The sequence below is a fragment of the Durotheca rogersii genome, assembly GCF_024521655.1.
Source record: "Durotheca rogersii strain YMJ 92031201 chromosome Unknown GGS23scaffold_5, whole genome shotgun sequence".
NCBI classification, from domain to species: Eukaryota; Fungi; Ascomycota; class Sordariomycetes; order Xylariales; family Xylariaceae; genus Durotheca; species Durotheca rogersii.
Genome location: NW_026251236.1, coordinates 1,325,004 through 1,337,806, shown reverse-complemented (window position 1 = coordinate 1,337,806; position 12,803 = coordinate 1,325,004). Strand labels below are relative to the sequence as shown.

Sequence of the window (12,803 nt, the reverse complement as noted above, 5' to 3'; positions counted from 1 at the left end):
AGCGCTAGATATACGAGAAAGATTGAGGAGCCTCTTGGCATGGTGCAATAGATAGTCTGCATTGCCTTTGTTTTGTTGTTTTGGGCAGGACGCCAGGTCCAGCGTCACAACGAGTGCTCCGAAGCGGTATCCGTGATAAACGGCGATCCTTGCGATATGCAGTTGATATGCAGTCAGCCCGCGGAAGCTAGGTAGAAGAGGGAAGGTCTCAGTGCCCATCCCCATACGATCGCCGCCAAGAACGGTCCGGAGGATCCAGGTTACGGCCACCCTCCTCCCTCTTCTCGTGTGCTGGACGCTGTGTCTCCCCTTCACATTGTAAACATTTCCATAAAGACGAGCTCCAGCGAATCCCGTGATGAGGCGAAAACTAGAAACGCATATAAGGGTTTACGTGAAAAGACCGAACACGACGGGAATGGAGACACAGCGACACAACATAGCTGCAGCCGCCCGCCCATGTTTACTTAGGGGCCGTGCACTTCACGGCGCCGATGAAAGATGTTTATCAACCGGGCCTTCTTCTCCCACATGCTGTTCCGGGCTAGTTGTATTAAGTGGGAGAATCAAGGCTCAGGATCAAGCTTTGGATAGCGGTCCCTGAGGGCCGGCAGTGTAGACGCGAACACACCCACGAGCTACACCCACATCCACATGTGGTTACCTGCTCAAGGATCGTAGGGGCCCCCGGCTCTTCGCCCGGTTAGTAGCTCGGCGCCCCCATCCGGCTTCACAAGGTAAACATCCTCGTGACGGACGCCAAATTTCCCTTCCAGATAGATACCAGGCTCGTCGGTGACTACCATCCCGGGCTCGAGAATGTCTTCCGTGTTCCACTGGTTCAAGTACGGAGGCTCGTGTGCTAGATGATATTGTATGAGGACAAGGCAGAGCAAGGGGACGCGGGGTCGCTCGCCTTTGATCCCGATCCCGTGACCGAGACGATGCGTAAACCCGTAGCCGTACCCGGCCGCCTCGATGACCCCGCGGGCAGCGAGATCGACGGTCGCCGCACTCCTGCCGGGCTTCATCTCGGCCGCCGCGGCGGTCTGGGCATCTAAAACGATGCTCCAGACTTTCAACTTCTCGGAATGCAGGTCCGACATCTCGCGCAGCACTTCCGGGGCGTGGTGGGCACGCAGCCCAAGCATCTCGAAGAGGCCCGCAAGGTGCCTCGGCAATAACCGCTTTGATCGAACCGCGGGGTCGATAAAGAAGCTGCGGCATATGTCTGACGAATATCCTAAATAATGCGCCCTGTGCACGAGTGAACGGAGTAACCAGGTTAGGAGCGCGATCCTCTCCCCACAGGCAACACCATTCCGCATCCTACATCCCGTAGGGAGTGAGGGGGGAAAGGGGAGACGGAGGCGGGGCCCACGCACCCGACATCGATCACGACCATGGTCTCGCGCGTGAGCTGCTTTGCGCCGACGACGGCGCCGCCGTGCGGCAGCGCACCGTGCTCCTCAAACAGCACAATGTCGAAGAACGGGCTGAACCCGACCGACTGCAGTGCCGCGTCGAGCACGCCGCGCACCTCGTCCTCCGTCAATCCAACCACAAGGCAGGGCCGCATTGCCCGCACGGCTGCGACAGTTCCCGTGTTGACCGCGCGCAGTGCCGCCACCTCAGCGCGACTCTTGAGCTGCCGCACGCGTTCAGCGGCAAGGGGCGGCGCGGCAGTCTCGAACCCCGCGCCCGCGAGGCCTCGTGCGATGAAGTCGCGCATCTCACCGTCGACCGCGATCATGGGCCGCGGCTTGCCTGTGAAGAGACGAGACTTGAGTAGTGTAGCGTAGGGGTCCCAGTGCTCCTCCCACGTCACTATGTTGAGCCCGGGGTCCCGCGACGGGATCCCGAGCATGCGCGCGCGAGCCTCCTCGAAGCGCGGCGCGAGGAATGCTGTCGTGGCTGTGACCGCATCACCAGAGACCGCGGGCAGGATGAGCATGAGGAAGGGCCGCTCCTCCGGCTCCCACGGCTCCCAGTCGCTCTGCGAGACATTGCCGTAAAATCTGGCGCGATGGGGGCCGAAATGCTCCGAGTCAGCAAGCGCGGGCGTTAGGCTGTGTCGCGCCGACGTGGGCTCTCTTACTGGAACGCGTATCCCGGCTCGCAGACGAACGCATCGACGCCCTCCGCGGCGAGGGCCCGCGCCAGGCGGTCCCGCCGATCCAAAAACTCATCCGCCGTAATGGGAGATGCCCCGTCGAGAAAGGACAAGTCGGCACGCAGGTTGTCCACGGCGCACGCTTGCACACGAGCCACCGTGTCCGGCTCGGAGCGAGCAACTCGGAACACCCACAAGCGTATGAGCCACGCGGAGAGGAACAGAGACAGGCCGGCAGTTAAGAAGTTACGGCTGTGGCAATATGTGGGAGCCGACTTTTCCCACTGCGAGACGAGGCGCTTTAATTGCTTGCTCGTGGACATCGCGAAGCTATAGAGAGGAGGAGGATGTGTCAGTAACAAATAGAAACGTCGCTCTGACTACCTTATTAGGAGGATTCAGAGGCTATACCGGTTGCGCTGTGGGCGAGTCAGTCGTTGGCTTCTCGAGTAATCCTGGCACAATTGGTAGCCTCTTCGCATTGCAACTCACAGAGAAAAAGAGAGAACAGAAGCGAGTCGATCCGGGCGGGCGGGGTACCGACGATCTGAATTGTCTCTTGGATATGCAGGATATGAAAATCAGTCAGGCTAGATGAATATCTATCGTTAATCGAATCTTCGTCAGCATCCAGTACAGGATGTGGTAGCGATTAAGGGGGAGAATAGGCGCACTCAGTTGTTCCACAGCGGCGCCGGAAATCAGGTGTAAGTGGATTTATATTAGCCGTAGCTCTTTGGGCCTGAAAGCTTTCGATGTGAACCCCCCATCATCCGTAGAGATCTATCTACTCATACTACTCCTGGCGGACATCTGCTGCCCCCCCTCACGTTCAGATTCGAAGCCTGCGCGATATCGCGGGTCATCTCCGAGGAGAGCTGGGCCTGGCCGGCAGGTTCCGTTCTGGTACGAATCGAGCTGGCCATGAACCAAACACTACCAGGCAAGTTCGGTTGAACGGCCGATACCGTCTGACCAACAGAGATTCTATTCCGACAGTGGATTTTATTTGGCCAGAGTCAGATCGGACGGTCCTGTTTTATGGTTGGCCCGTCTTTGAGCTTCTTCTTGGTCCGATGCACAGATTTTGAGTCCAAAGGCGTCTTGTTAACCGTGTCGACGGCAACCTTAGCCGCAGCGTCGGCCGAGATGTTCTGTTCTCTCGTTATAGCCATGAACGACACCTCGCAGCCGGCCTTTGCGTACTGTCCGAAGGTTGCCGACAGCTCTCTCCAGAGGTCCTGGTTAGAAACCGGCGATTTACCCGGCGTAAGCCATCCTCTTTGGGCCCAACTGCGTATCCACATCGTCGAGCCCCTGGTCACGTAGGCGGAATCAGTGCCTATGACAACACGCCGCCAGTTTTCGGCCGGCCAGTCTCGATATTTGAGGGCGCCGATGACGGCGCGAAGCGCGGCGCGGTTACTGGTGTGGGGGCGTTCCGAGCCATCAGGTCCCTTATCCTCCAAGGGAAAGCTTATCGTACCGTCTTGAGTCGTATTGAAGACGAAGCTGCAACCGCCTCGTGAGATGTGGTGCCTCTCGGCATCATAAAAGCAGGATCCGTCGGTGTAGATGAGCATCGACGGCTTCCCGCCAAGCCTGCCCACGAGCCGCGCAATAAGGAATTGCCGCTTGACTACGCCGGGTCCGGGTATCCGCACGCGACGAGCGGGAAACATGACAGATGGTGCCATTAGTGTTGGGAATCCAGTTGCAGTCCACACGCCGCCCGCCTCGTTGCCCATGGCCATCATAACTTCCGTTACCTCACGAGGCCTTACCGCCCGAGTGAGTGCTAGAACCATTTTGCCTGCGGAATCCCGAGCTGGACGTGCAGTGTGTTTCGCGACAGCAAGAAAGAAATAAAAAGATACGACAAGTACCTAAAGCCCCTCGGTATTTGCTGGGTGCATGGCTACAGTGGTGCCGGTATTTCGTGAGAACATCAAATGATGAAAAACTCGTCTAATGGGTCAGGTGGTTTCGGTCAGAGGTGTAACTAGATACCCAGGTACCTAAGTACCTGTTGTTTTAGGTACCTAAGGTAGGTACCTAATGTAGAGGGCTGCTTAAGTCACATATGTACTTATGCGTTGTCTTGATTACCTATAATCTCGTAGTCTCGTTACGCCAGCTGTACACGCCCGTCTCGGTTTTCTGTTATTCGCCGAGGAACAGCGTCGGCGTAGTTCACCATCCTGCCCTTGACGACAAAGATGGCCAGCCAGTAGTAGCTGTCACATCATGACGAGTACCTGCTAGTACGATAAAAAAAAGCCCTTTAGCACCGACAGCGACGAGAGTCCGTGAGAATTGAAGAGGAATAAATAATCGCCACCAGGCTACCAGCTCACCCGTCAAGTTTACTGCTGCGGACCCAGCTCTGAATGTCTACCCAGAAGCAGGATTCGCAGCACTCACCCGCTCCCCTTCTAGCTCGGACCCGCCGGCGACTGTCGACTCGCCTCGCCGACCGCTCCTCCGTCTGAGAGAGGGGACCACGGTATGTGGGACGCGCGAGGATGTGGCGTGCCGCGGGGCGGAGCGCGAGACTCGGCGAGGCTTGTCGCGCACCCGGCCACGAACGGATAAAGCACACCCAGCAGCGATTCCGCACCGTAACGATCGGCGATCGCGGGGATCTGCACCCGAGAAACGAGACGAAGGGGCTGCGAGCAGGGGGCGAAGTGACTCCAACGACTTCGTGAGAGAGCCGTGATCAGGGGCTCAAGCGTTTCGATCTCCTGCTAGAAGAGGACCTGATTTCTACGTCCGTCCATCTCGGAGCCAAATTGTCTATGACAAGCAACGCGTTGTATTTCCGCACAACTCATCGTACTCATATGCGGGTATAGATGCGCTGAGCCTACGAAGACCTGGCTACACATATACATACATGTTACCCGCACGCATGCGATATGGGCTTATCGAGAATACGGTGTGTTTGACAAGGGAATGTGGCAGTCTGAGCTGAGCTGACGAGTGAAACACGCGTTGTCGGAGGCTTGGCGTCGCTCATTCCCTGCGGGACGTCCGATCGCCAGCGACCTGGAAAATTGCACCGCCGACAACCTGACAAGAAGTACGATGGATTTATTCAGCCTTGCCGAGCCGTACCGCCCCATACCGGCCCTAGGTACCATCTGCATTGCATGTCTAGATCACATGTCTGGTGCTAAGGCGCGTCACTAGCCCGTCAGAAGCTGGCAAGCCAACTCAGCCTCGGTGGCCGTGCGGGCAGCGTGAGGTGTGATATTGACCGGATCCGGGGTCGTACGGCTTCGGAAAGGGGCCGTTGATAGCAATGTCCGTGGTTCGTAAGGGCGACGTAGCTTATACCGATACGTTAATGAGATCCCGGTCTCGAGCAGCGTGTCAAGCTTTTGCGTGATATATAACCACGTCGTGATCCTAACAGTTCCAGGTCCTTAAGCACCTTGGCTCGGTCGATCGAAGTTACTTTGCAAGGTCATAGAGGCCAGTATATTTGAACCTTCCGCCTCACGTACCTAGGCGCCGGTCAACTTGGACCTTAAAACAGGTCAATATGGGGTCCGCACAACAACTAACTCCCTTCCCTCGTCCGCTGGGCGTCTTTCCGGAGTTCTTCGCAAAGCAGAGCGAGACGCTGGTGCTTAGGGAGAAATTATGGTCACTGTCGGGAAACGCCTTCGATATCCAACTGGCCAGCGGTCAATCCTTCCTCAAGGTCAAGGGCGAGGCATTCTCGATATCGAACCGGATGAATGTCACGGACATGAGCGGCAAGTTCCTCTTCTGCATACGCCAGAAGCTCCTGTCGCTGCACACGACGTACTACGCCGAGGATGCCAACGGCAACGAGATCTTAGAGGTGCGAAGCAAGTTTAAGCGTGAGTTCCTACCCGGACCTATCCACGTACGCTAGTGCGCGGCGTCGTCGGCGTCGGCGCACCTCATCGGCTGTGCCGCGGCGTCTCGTATACTTCGGCGGCAGGGCGGTCAGGCTAACGGGCGAGGACGTGTCGAAACCTAGTGACCGGCTCCAAGTTCATCGGCACACTCATGTCGGCGTCAGGCCAGCAGGAGGAGCTGATGCTGATAGGCGACTGGAAGGACAGGAACGCGCAGATTACCGACGCGACCACCGGGCAAGTGGTAGCAGCCATCCGCCGCGACCGATGGAACGCGCGGGAGATTCTCGGCGGACAGCAGACGTACAACGTGACGGTGGCGCCGAACGTCGACATGACGATCATCGTGGCTATGTGCATCTGCTTGGATGTGAAGAAGAACGAGCCTACTAGCGGGGGTGGCGTGTCTGGTGCCGTGGGTTGAGCTAAGATTGGATAGTAATGGGAGATGCCCACCCCACGAGGCGAGGGGTTGACAAGTCGGCATTGGACCAAATTGCCGTGTAAACTAAGGTGTGTGATGTAACGAGGTTGCGGACAGGCGATGCGATATATATATATATGTATGATTATACTTGCGTGTATTTCTAGACGTGCATCTGGCGTAGCTGCTAGATGCTGGCTTCCATCCGCCGTCATCCGTCGGTTGCGACGAGGTCGAGATACCCAAGAGATCTCGGTCAAAGAAAAGCCCGAACGGCGTTGGAGGCGTAGCAATCCGCCCCTCTCGCTTTGTCCCCTGTGGTCCGTAGACGTGTATGTCGGTGCTCTCGAGGAGGGGGGAAGGACGGGACACGAGTTCCTAGGGGAGGAGGGAGAAGTTGAGCGAGAGAAGAAGCAGAAGAAGGGAAGAAGAGATGCGCTACGGAGCCAAGACAGCTCCATTATGTAGGTACCTAGATAGGTACCTAAGGGTAACATATCAGGTAGGTAGGTACCTAAGGTACAATAGCAGCTCCAAGGAGGTACCTAGCCTCATCGTCGACCTCGCGATCGGCCAATGGCACGGGCGGGATTTGCCCTTACTACGCGCCTGTACGTACCCGTTATGTACCCGTGGCATCGCATAGGCTCTATGTTACCAGGGGCGTTACCTCGCCGTTTTTCCTCGTTGGAGCTGGTTTTCGGCGAACGCTTCGGCTACCTCGCCTGGGTTTTCCTCTCCAAGGTACCTAACTCTCCCCTCTATCGCATGTATAGGGCATATGCGTTGCTAACCCGCATGATACATCATCCCTTAGGTACTCTATTGAGCTCGAAGACGTTTACACTACCTAACCTCAGTACGTCGATCAGCTGGAGAAGCGCGGGAAAAAAAAAACAATGCTCAACGATATGCTGGCCCGAGATCAACAGCATGGGCAAGGTCAGCACCGATCTCCGTCTTCTTCTTTTCTCTCAACTCCCCTTTCCCCACGAAATATATGCTTGCTGTCGCCCGCTACGATTTATTTGTATAGCACCATCGTCATCGTCCTGGTCGCCTTCCACCAAGTCTTGTTGGATCTTGTTTCTTGGCTTGCCGACCCTCTTCGGATTGGCCTATCTTATAGGTAAATCCGCCGCTACGTGATAATATCTCTTGGCTTCCTTGTCTCTACCACCCTTTTCCCGCTTTAGGTCCCCTCTTCGCTGCCCCCCCTGGTCCCGAAACGCTTGGCCCCAGGGGTTCGATCCAGGGATCCGCGACCTGCGGCAGCAGCAGCATATCATGGTGCCACTGCCGCCGGCCGCCCTGGCCAAGATGTCTTCTTCGTCTTCGTCTACTTTTCTGTTGTTGCTCCTTATACCTGTAATATCGATGGCCGACGCCCATGATCACGACTCCTCCCAGATCGGGGATGGACAATCCATCTCCGCTGAACCTATCGTATGCCCACTTCGCATTGCGTCCAGTAAACCCCTGCGGATTGCCCGGAGGCTGACGGGTTGTATAGGACGCGACGCTATGGGTTCATATCTTCATTCAGATGAGCGCCTGGGGCGTCATTTTTCCCTTGGGGATGGTTCTCGGGGTACGCATCCTACCGCCTCCGCTCCGTCTTCCCTATCTCTCTTCGCCTTTCCTCCTTGCGCTCGCCTCTCAACATGTCCTCGTAGCCGATCCTAACCCTCTCCACGTAGATGGTCAAGTCGCGGTGGCATATCCCCGTCCAAGTAACCGGGACGGCACTAGCCATCGTCGGATACGCCCTCGGCCATTCGCACGGCGGTCGCGAGTTCCGGCACACGAACGTCCACTCCAAGTTCTCGACGCCGATATCTGTCCTTCTCCTTCTCCAGGTTCTCTTCGGCATCTATCTCAAGCTGCATTTAGAGAAGGGTATAAATGGGAAGCTTAGATGGGTTGTTAAGCTGGCTCACGGCACCGTCGGAAAGGCGTTGCCTGTGCTTGCTTGGACTCAGATGCTCTTCGGCGGCATCACCGCTCTCGGTTTCTGCCAGGGTGACCGCCTGGGCCAATGCCTAGCCCATTTTATCATGGGAAGCGCCTTCATCGCCTACGGCATCCTCCTGTCTATTCTGCTACTAGTTGGTCAGCTATGGCTAAGGCGCACCGGACGGTCGCAGGAGTTCTTCGACAGCGCCGTTATTGCGGCCTGGGGCGTCGTTAATACGTTCACCGAACACCGCTGGGGGACGCCCTGGGTGAAGAACGACTGGCAGCATACGGCCATGGGTATTATCTGGTGGGCGGCCGGCTTGGCTGGCGTCTGGCTGAGCAAAGACCGAAATGGCCGGCCTCAGCGCAACTTCATCCCCGGCTTCGTCATTCTAATCACCGGGTGGGCGATGAGTTCCCACCCCCAGGAGCTAATGATGAGCGCCGAAACCCACAAGATGTTTGGCTATACCCTTATGGCTGCCGGTGCCACGCGTATCATCGAAGTCTGCTTCGTTCTTCGGGACCGGAGTGGGCTGTCTGAGGATGGCCGCGAAGCAAGCAGCTTTCAATATGTACCCATCTTCGTGAGTTACCCAATCTTCTCCGTGCATGCATCGGCGCTGGCGCCCTTCGTCTAACCGGAGTCCTAGTTACTCTACGCGTCCGGGTTCCTATTCATGGGCGCCACTGAGGAACAGATGGCTTTTGTTGCGGCCTCTGGCATGGACCACGTCGCTTACATCTTGATCCTGTACTCACTCGCCTTCGTCGTTTTCCTCTTTTCTAGCGTCCTCATCCACGTTTACGACAGCGGTTTCGCCACGGCCAGTCCCAACAAAGAATTGGTTAACGGCCGATTGGGGCCTCGGATAAACGGAAATGTGCCTTTGAGAGACGCCGAGGAGTTCGAATTAGAGGGTCTCATGAGCGACGACGACGACGAAGGTGTAAGGGGGCCGCCGAGAGAGGACGAGAGCGGTCTGAATAGTCCCAGCACAGTGGGCAAGAACAGCGATAGCGTTGCCCATTGATGCATCGCGTGCAAGGTCGCCAGGTTTTGAAGCTGGGAAAATGGAAGTGGATCGTCACGGTAAAGGGTCAGCCCTGGACGGGGTTGCATATATCGCACCGGTTACTATTGCATAGGTTGTTGGCGTTTTGAGATCAAGGCTACGGCGAAAATGGGCGTATTCCACTGATTCAAGCAACTCAAAAGCATTCTTCCGCATAGCCCTTCCAGCTATGATCCCACATTTCGAGATATTTGAAGGAATAACCGCCACCCTCAGGGCGCTCCCCCTGGTGCTATCGATGCTCTTGCAGGGGCCGCTTCGCCTATTCCCCTGACCGCGCCTTCATCCAGCCTTTCAAGAACAGGACAGGCAGTGCCGGTGACATCGAGAATTCATCGCCAGGGAAGCTGCCCAAGCAGGCGGATCTTCCCATCCGTACACGTACTAGAATTGGCCAGTAGGATTCAACGAAGATGCCTACCTTGAGTACGAAATTGCTTGGGCTTTAGTCTTTGGGTGCAATGCCATCGCCTTTTTCTTCCCTACCTCACAAATAAACAGACACATTTCGGGCCTAAGACCCGGTAGCAGGGTGCGAATCCTCAGCTTCCACATCTCTAGACAACTCTACCAACATGGATTCAGATGAGGATCAGCAGATCGCCACAGATTTACTCCAGTACCAAATCCAACTCCACGCCCATAACGACGCCCTCCGCTAGCACCGTATACATCTCGATCAGCTCTCAAGGCAATACGGCCTTTTACTTGACCTTATTCCGGCCTGAACCCAATTGTTTGCATGCCTTAGGTCTCATCGATCGCGTATTAAGGACCTGCTTGATAGCTTGGCTGATATTCGAGAGGGTCGTCCCCCTCGTACAGCCGTTCCCGATGTGAGGACCCGAGGAGTTCCTGCAGATGCCACCCAGGAAGATACCCCGGACCAAACGGCTCCCGGAAGCCAGTCTACGGGTTTGAACTCTTCCGCGAACACGGCGCCCTCCGAAGAGAAGGATAAACGGAGCAAGAAGAGCAAGAACAAGAAGAAAAAGAAACGCCCATAAGGCAAACACCACCAGTTCTGCTCCTACTCCTACCTAAGTTAACGTCACAGGGGGTGAAGGTTGCAGCTAAGGTTACTGGGGCGGGATAGTCAGCTCATCGAGAAGCCACAGAAGGCGGGTCGAAAGACTGTGTACATGAAGGCGTCGACATTATGGCAGTCAGACAATAGGATTCCGGCTTACGAGATGGGGTAGGTCCGAGGGAATCTATATATAAATTCGCGGGATACTGACGTGCTCCCGAAGGCAGCATACCTTTCAGAGCGTCATGATTTCCGGGGAACAGGAGAGAAAGCGACGTGCAAAGGGGGAGAGGCGAGGAAGAGGCGGCAAACCGCATACAGACTTCTTCATCTAACGCTTTTCATCAATTCCCTAGAGCGATTGAATCGATCGTGAACTAGGTACTAGTATGAATAAACGGACTACAAAACCCTGCTTAGCACAACACATAAACTCACCAATTCCGTGAGACAGGCGACCAAGAACCGATCGCTGCCGGGTTTCGGTGGCTATGGACGCTCTCCTCCAAGGGGTAACAAGTTAGGACAACCGAGAGATAATAAGCTAAAGGCCGCTCCCGAGGTATAAGACAAGTAAGGGTCCAAGATCTTTAGTCGGTTATATTATGAAACAAGATCCCATAGACCCGGCTTCGTTTCTATCTCTTTGCGCGAAGCACTCTCCCACGCTCCCTGATCGTCTCCTGGTCTTCCCCCTTTTCTCCCCTCCCCACCCCCCTGAGAATTTCTATTCTGCTCAAGGACTGCCAACTTCCGCTCTGGAGAACAACCGGCAACCAGCACCTGGATCCAGACCAGACGCAAGACATAACTGCCATCAATCATGTGGTCTGCGGGGTCTCCAGCCTCTCCGCGCCGTCGTCGAACACAGCAACACTTAATTCGCCAAGCCGGAAGATTGGCGATGCGCGGGCGATGGCCACCGCCCGATGAGGAAATCTTCTCCTCGTCCCCTATTTAGCCACCGAGCATATAGTGTATGTGCATACAAACTCTACGATGCCGGTATTGGCCCGGGATAGATTGCAAATATCTGAGCCCCTTGGGGAAATTAGAAATAGCCTCCAAGACGATGTTGCGTCAACACACCTGGAGATGAAAAGATGGGAGGTGCGCAAGGCGGTGTATATATAAGCCTATATCTATCTGCTCTCGGAATTCCAAGGAGCTAAACCGCCCCGACGGTATCAGCGCTTCACATACGTGGGATTCGAAGGGACGAATTTACTAGCGACATCAGGACTCTACCTGTGGAAAGAAGCAGAGCAAAAGGAGCAAAAAACAAGGGAAACTTGAAAATGAAGGCCTTTAGCATCCTATCTACCTTGGTTCTCGCTGGCGTTGCCGCCGCCCAGACGCCTGCTGGTTTCACCCCCGTCGTTGAGCAGAAGCTCGAAGTCACCTTCGGCACCAAGTCCGTGACGCCAGGCCTCGCGCTGACCAGGTCTGAGACCTCGCGACAGCCCACTATCGGCCTGAGCATCCCAGCTAACGGTACCTACGTGTGGATGTTGATCGGTAAGCACCCTGTCGTGATACATTGAAAGAAATGAAAAGCCCTAGCTAACCTCTTTTAAGACCTCGATGCGTACGCCAACTCCCTAATCCGCCGATCCCCTCTCCATGACCCGTCATCCCCCTTTTCCCACATCCGTGAACATCCGCAAGGAACAGGAGAGCCACGTGCTCTTGAAGAATACGCTAGCTAGCTAACATGGCAACCCCTGACGCCAACAGATCGACCAACTTCGCGAACCCCGCACAGGGACAACGGACAACCTACCTACACACGGTGATCCGGGACTTCAAGGCGGACGGAACGGCGTCAGTGGGTGGCGTCAGCACGCTAAGGTCAACCGCGTCGGGCCCCGTCGCCTGGTTCGCGCCGATGCCACCCGCCGAGACGCCGGCGCACCCGCATCGCTACACCAACCTGCTCTGGGACCAGCCCGCCAACTGGCAGATTCCCACCGCCGCCTCGCAGATGCTGCAGTCGCAGAAGGTCGGTTTCGACGTGCCCAAGTTCATCACCGCCGCCGGCCTCGGCGCCCCCATCGCTGCCAACTACTTCAACGTCACTGGTTAAGCATGCTAGCATTGCGGCTGGTTACGGTAGATATCGAAACGGGGGACGGATGCGGACGAGGACAGCGTGAAGAGGGGCAGTCGGGAGAGAAAAAAGCAGCGATGAGAACGTACGGGCAGCGAAGAGGGAGCAACAACCGGCGAAACACAGAAAACTTGTATATAAGAGCAATAAATAGTCCTGCGATTATCAGGAAAACGAGTCGTGTTCTCTCGTCAT

General features: G+C 56.0%; 6 protein-coding genes across 6 annotated transcripts; 3 read left to right on the top strand and 3 right to left on the bottom strand.

The window, feature by feature from the left end:
- Nucleotides 1–316: 316 nt before the first annotated feature.
- On the bottom strand, nt 317–2,970 carry GGS23DRAFT_420912 (Prolidase/Aminopeptidase P-like protein). The gene is made up of 6 exons (XM_051513760.1): nt 2,788–2,970; nt 2,606–2,715; nt 2,525–2,532; nt 2,099–2,443; nt 1,386–2,018; nt 317–1,257 (listed from the first exon to the last, which is right to left on the bottom strand). The coding sequence occupies exons 4-6, from the start codon at nt 2,434–2,436 to the stop codon at nt 669–671; spliced, it is 1,560 nt and encodes a 519-aa protein (XP_051374016.1). The 5' UTR covers nt 2,437–2,443; nt 2,525–2,532; nt 2,606–2,715; nt 2,788–2,970; the 3' UTR covers nt 317–668.
- Nucleotides 2,606–4,086, bottom strand: GGS23DRAFT_558625 (ribonuclease H-like domain-containing protein). Its single transcript, XM_051515765.1, has one exon. It carries the CDS (start codon nt 3,919–3,921, stop codon nt 3,133–3,135), a length of 789 nt encoding a protein of 262 aa, XP_051374015.1. The 5' UTR covers nt 3,922–4,086; the 3' UTR covers nt 2,606–3,132.
- A 1,378-nt stretch (nt 4,087–5,464) lies between these two features.
- GGS23DRAFT_420844 (tubby C-terminal-like domain-containing protein) lies at nt 5,465–6,062 on the top strand. Its single transcript, XM_051513758.1, has one exon. The coding sequence runs from the start codon at nt 5,664–5,666 to the stop codon at nt 6,021–6,023; it is 360 nt and encodes a 119-aa protein (XP_051374014.1). The 5' UTR covers nt 5,465–5,663; the 3' UTR covers nt 6,024–6,062.
- On the bottom strand, nt 6,001–7,109 carry GGS23DRAFT_420854 (uncharacterized protein). Its single transcript, XM_051513759.1, has one exon. It carries the CDS (start codon nt 6,928–6,930, stop codon nt 6,103–6,105), a length of 828 nt encoding a protein of 275 aa, XP_051374013.1. The 5' UTR covers nt 6,931–7,109; the 3' UTR covers nt 6,001–6,102.
- Nucleotides 7,110–7,979: 870 nt separating this feature from the next.
- Nucleotides 7,980–9,740, top strand: GGS23DRAFT_420508 (uncharacterized protein). The gene is made up of 2 exons (XM_051513755.1): nt 7,980–8,979; nt 9,046–9,740. The coding sequence occupies exons 1-2, from the start codon at nt 8,134–8,136 to the stop codon at nt 9,424–9,426; spliced, it is 1,227 nt and encodes a 408-aa protein (XP_051374012.1). The 5' UTR covers nt 7,980–8,133; the 3' UTR covers nt 9,427–9,740.
- A 1,848-nt stretch (nt 9,741–11,588) lies between these two features.
- On the top strand, nt 11,589–12,743 carry GGS23DRAFT_420512 (PEBP-like protein). Its single transcript, XM_051513756.1, has 3 exons — nt 11,589–12,016; nt 12,077–12,086; nt 12,236–12,743. The coding sequence occupies exons 1-3, from the start codon at nt 11,797–11,799 to the stop codon at nt 12,582–12,584; spliced, it is 579 nt and encodes a 192-aa protein (XP_051374011.1). The 5' UTR covers nt 11,589–11,796; the 3' UTR covers nt 12,585–12,743.
- The last annotated feature ends 60 nt before the right edge of the window (nt 12,744–12,803 follow it).

Excerpts from the sequence above, each read along its gene's own strand:
- GGS23DRAFT_420912 (XM_051513760.1), bottom strand. The coding sequence starts at position 2,436 with ATGTCCACGAGCAAGCAATTAAAGCGCCTCGTCTCGCAGTGGGAAAAG. Across the intron at positions 2,019-2,098 it reads GAGCCGGGATACGCGTTCCA|ATTTTACGGCAATGTCTCGC; the intron begins GTAAGAGAGCCC and ends CCATCGCGCCAG. Across the intron at positions 1,258-1,385 it reads ATGGTCGTGATCGATGTCGG|GGCGCATTATTTAGGATATT; the intron begins GTGCGTGGGCCC and ends ACTCGTGCACAG.
- GGS23DRAFT_558625 (XM_051515765.1), bottom strand. The coding sequence starts at position 3,921 with ATGGTTCTAGCACTCACTCGGGCGGTAAGGCCTCGTGAGGTAACGGAA.
- GGS23DRAFT_420844 (XM_051513758.1), top strand. The coding sequence starts at position 5,664 with ATGGGGTCCGCACAACAACTAACTCCCTTCCCTCGTCCGCTGGGCGTC.
- GGS23DRAFT_420854 (XM_051513759.1), bottom strand. The coding sequence starts at position 6,930 with ATGTTACCCTTAGGTACCTATCTAGGTACCTACATAATGGAGCTGTCT.
- GGS23DRAFT_420508 (XM_051513755.1), top strand. The coding sequence starts at position 8,134 with ATGGTCAAGTCGCGGTGGCATATCCCCGTCCAAGTAACCGGGACGGCA. Across the intron at positions 8,980-9,045 it reads TTCAATATGTACCCATCTTC|TTACTCTACGCGTCCGGGTT; the intron begins GTGAGTTACCCA and ends CCGGAGTCCTAG.
- GGS23DRAFT_420512 (XM_051513756.1), top strand. The coding sequence starts at position 11,797 with ATGAAGGCCTTTAGCATCCTATCTACCTTGGTTCTCGCTGGCGTTGCC.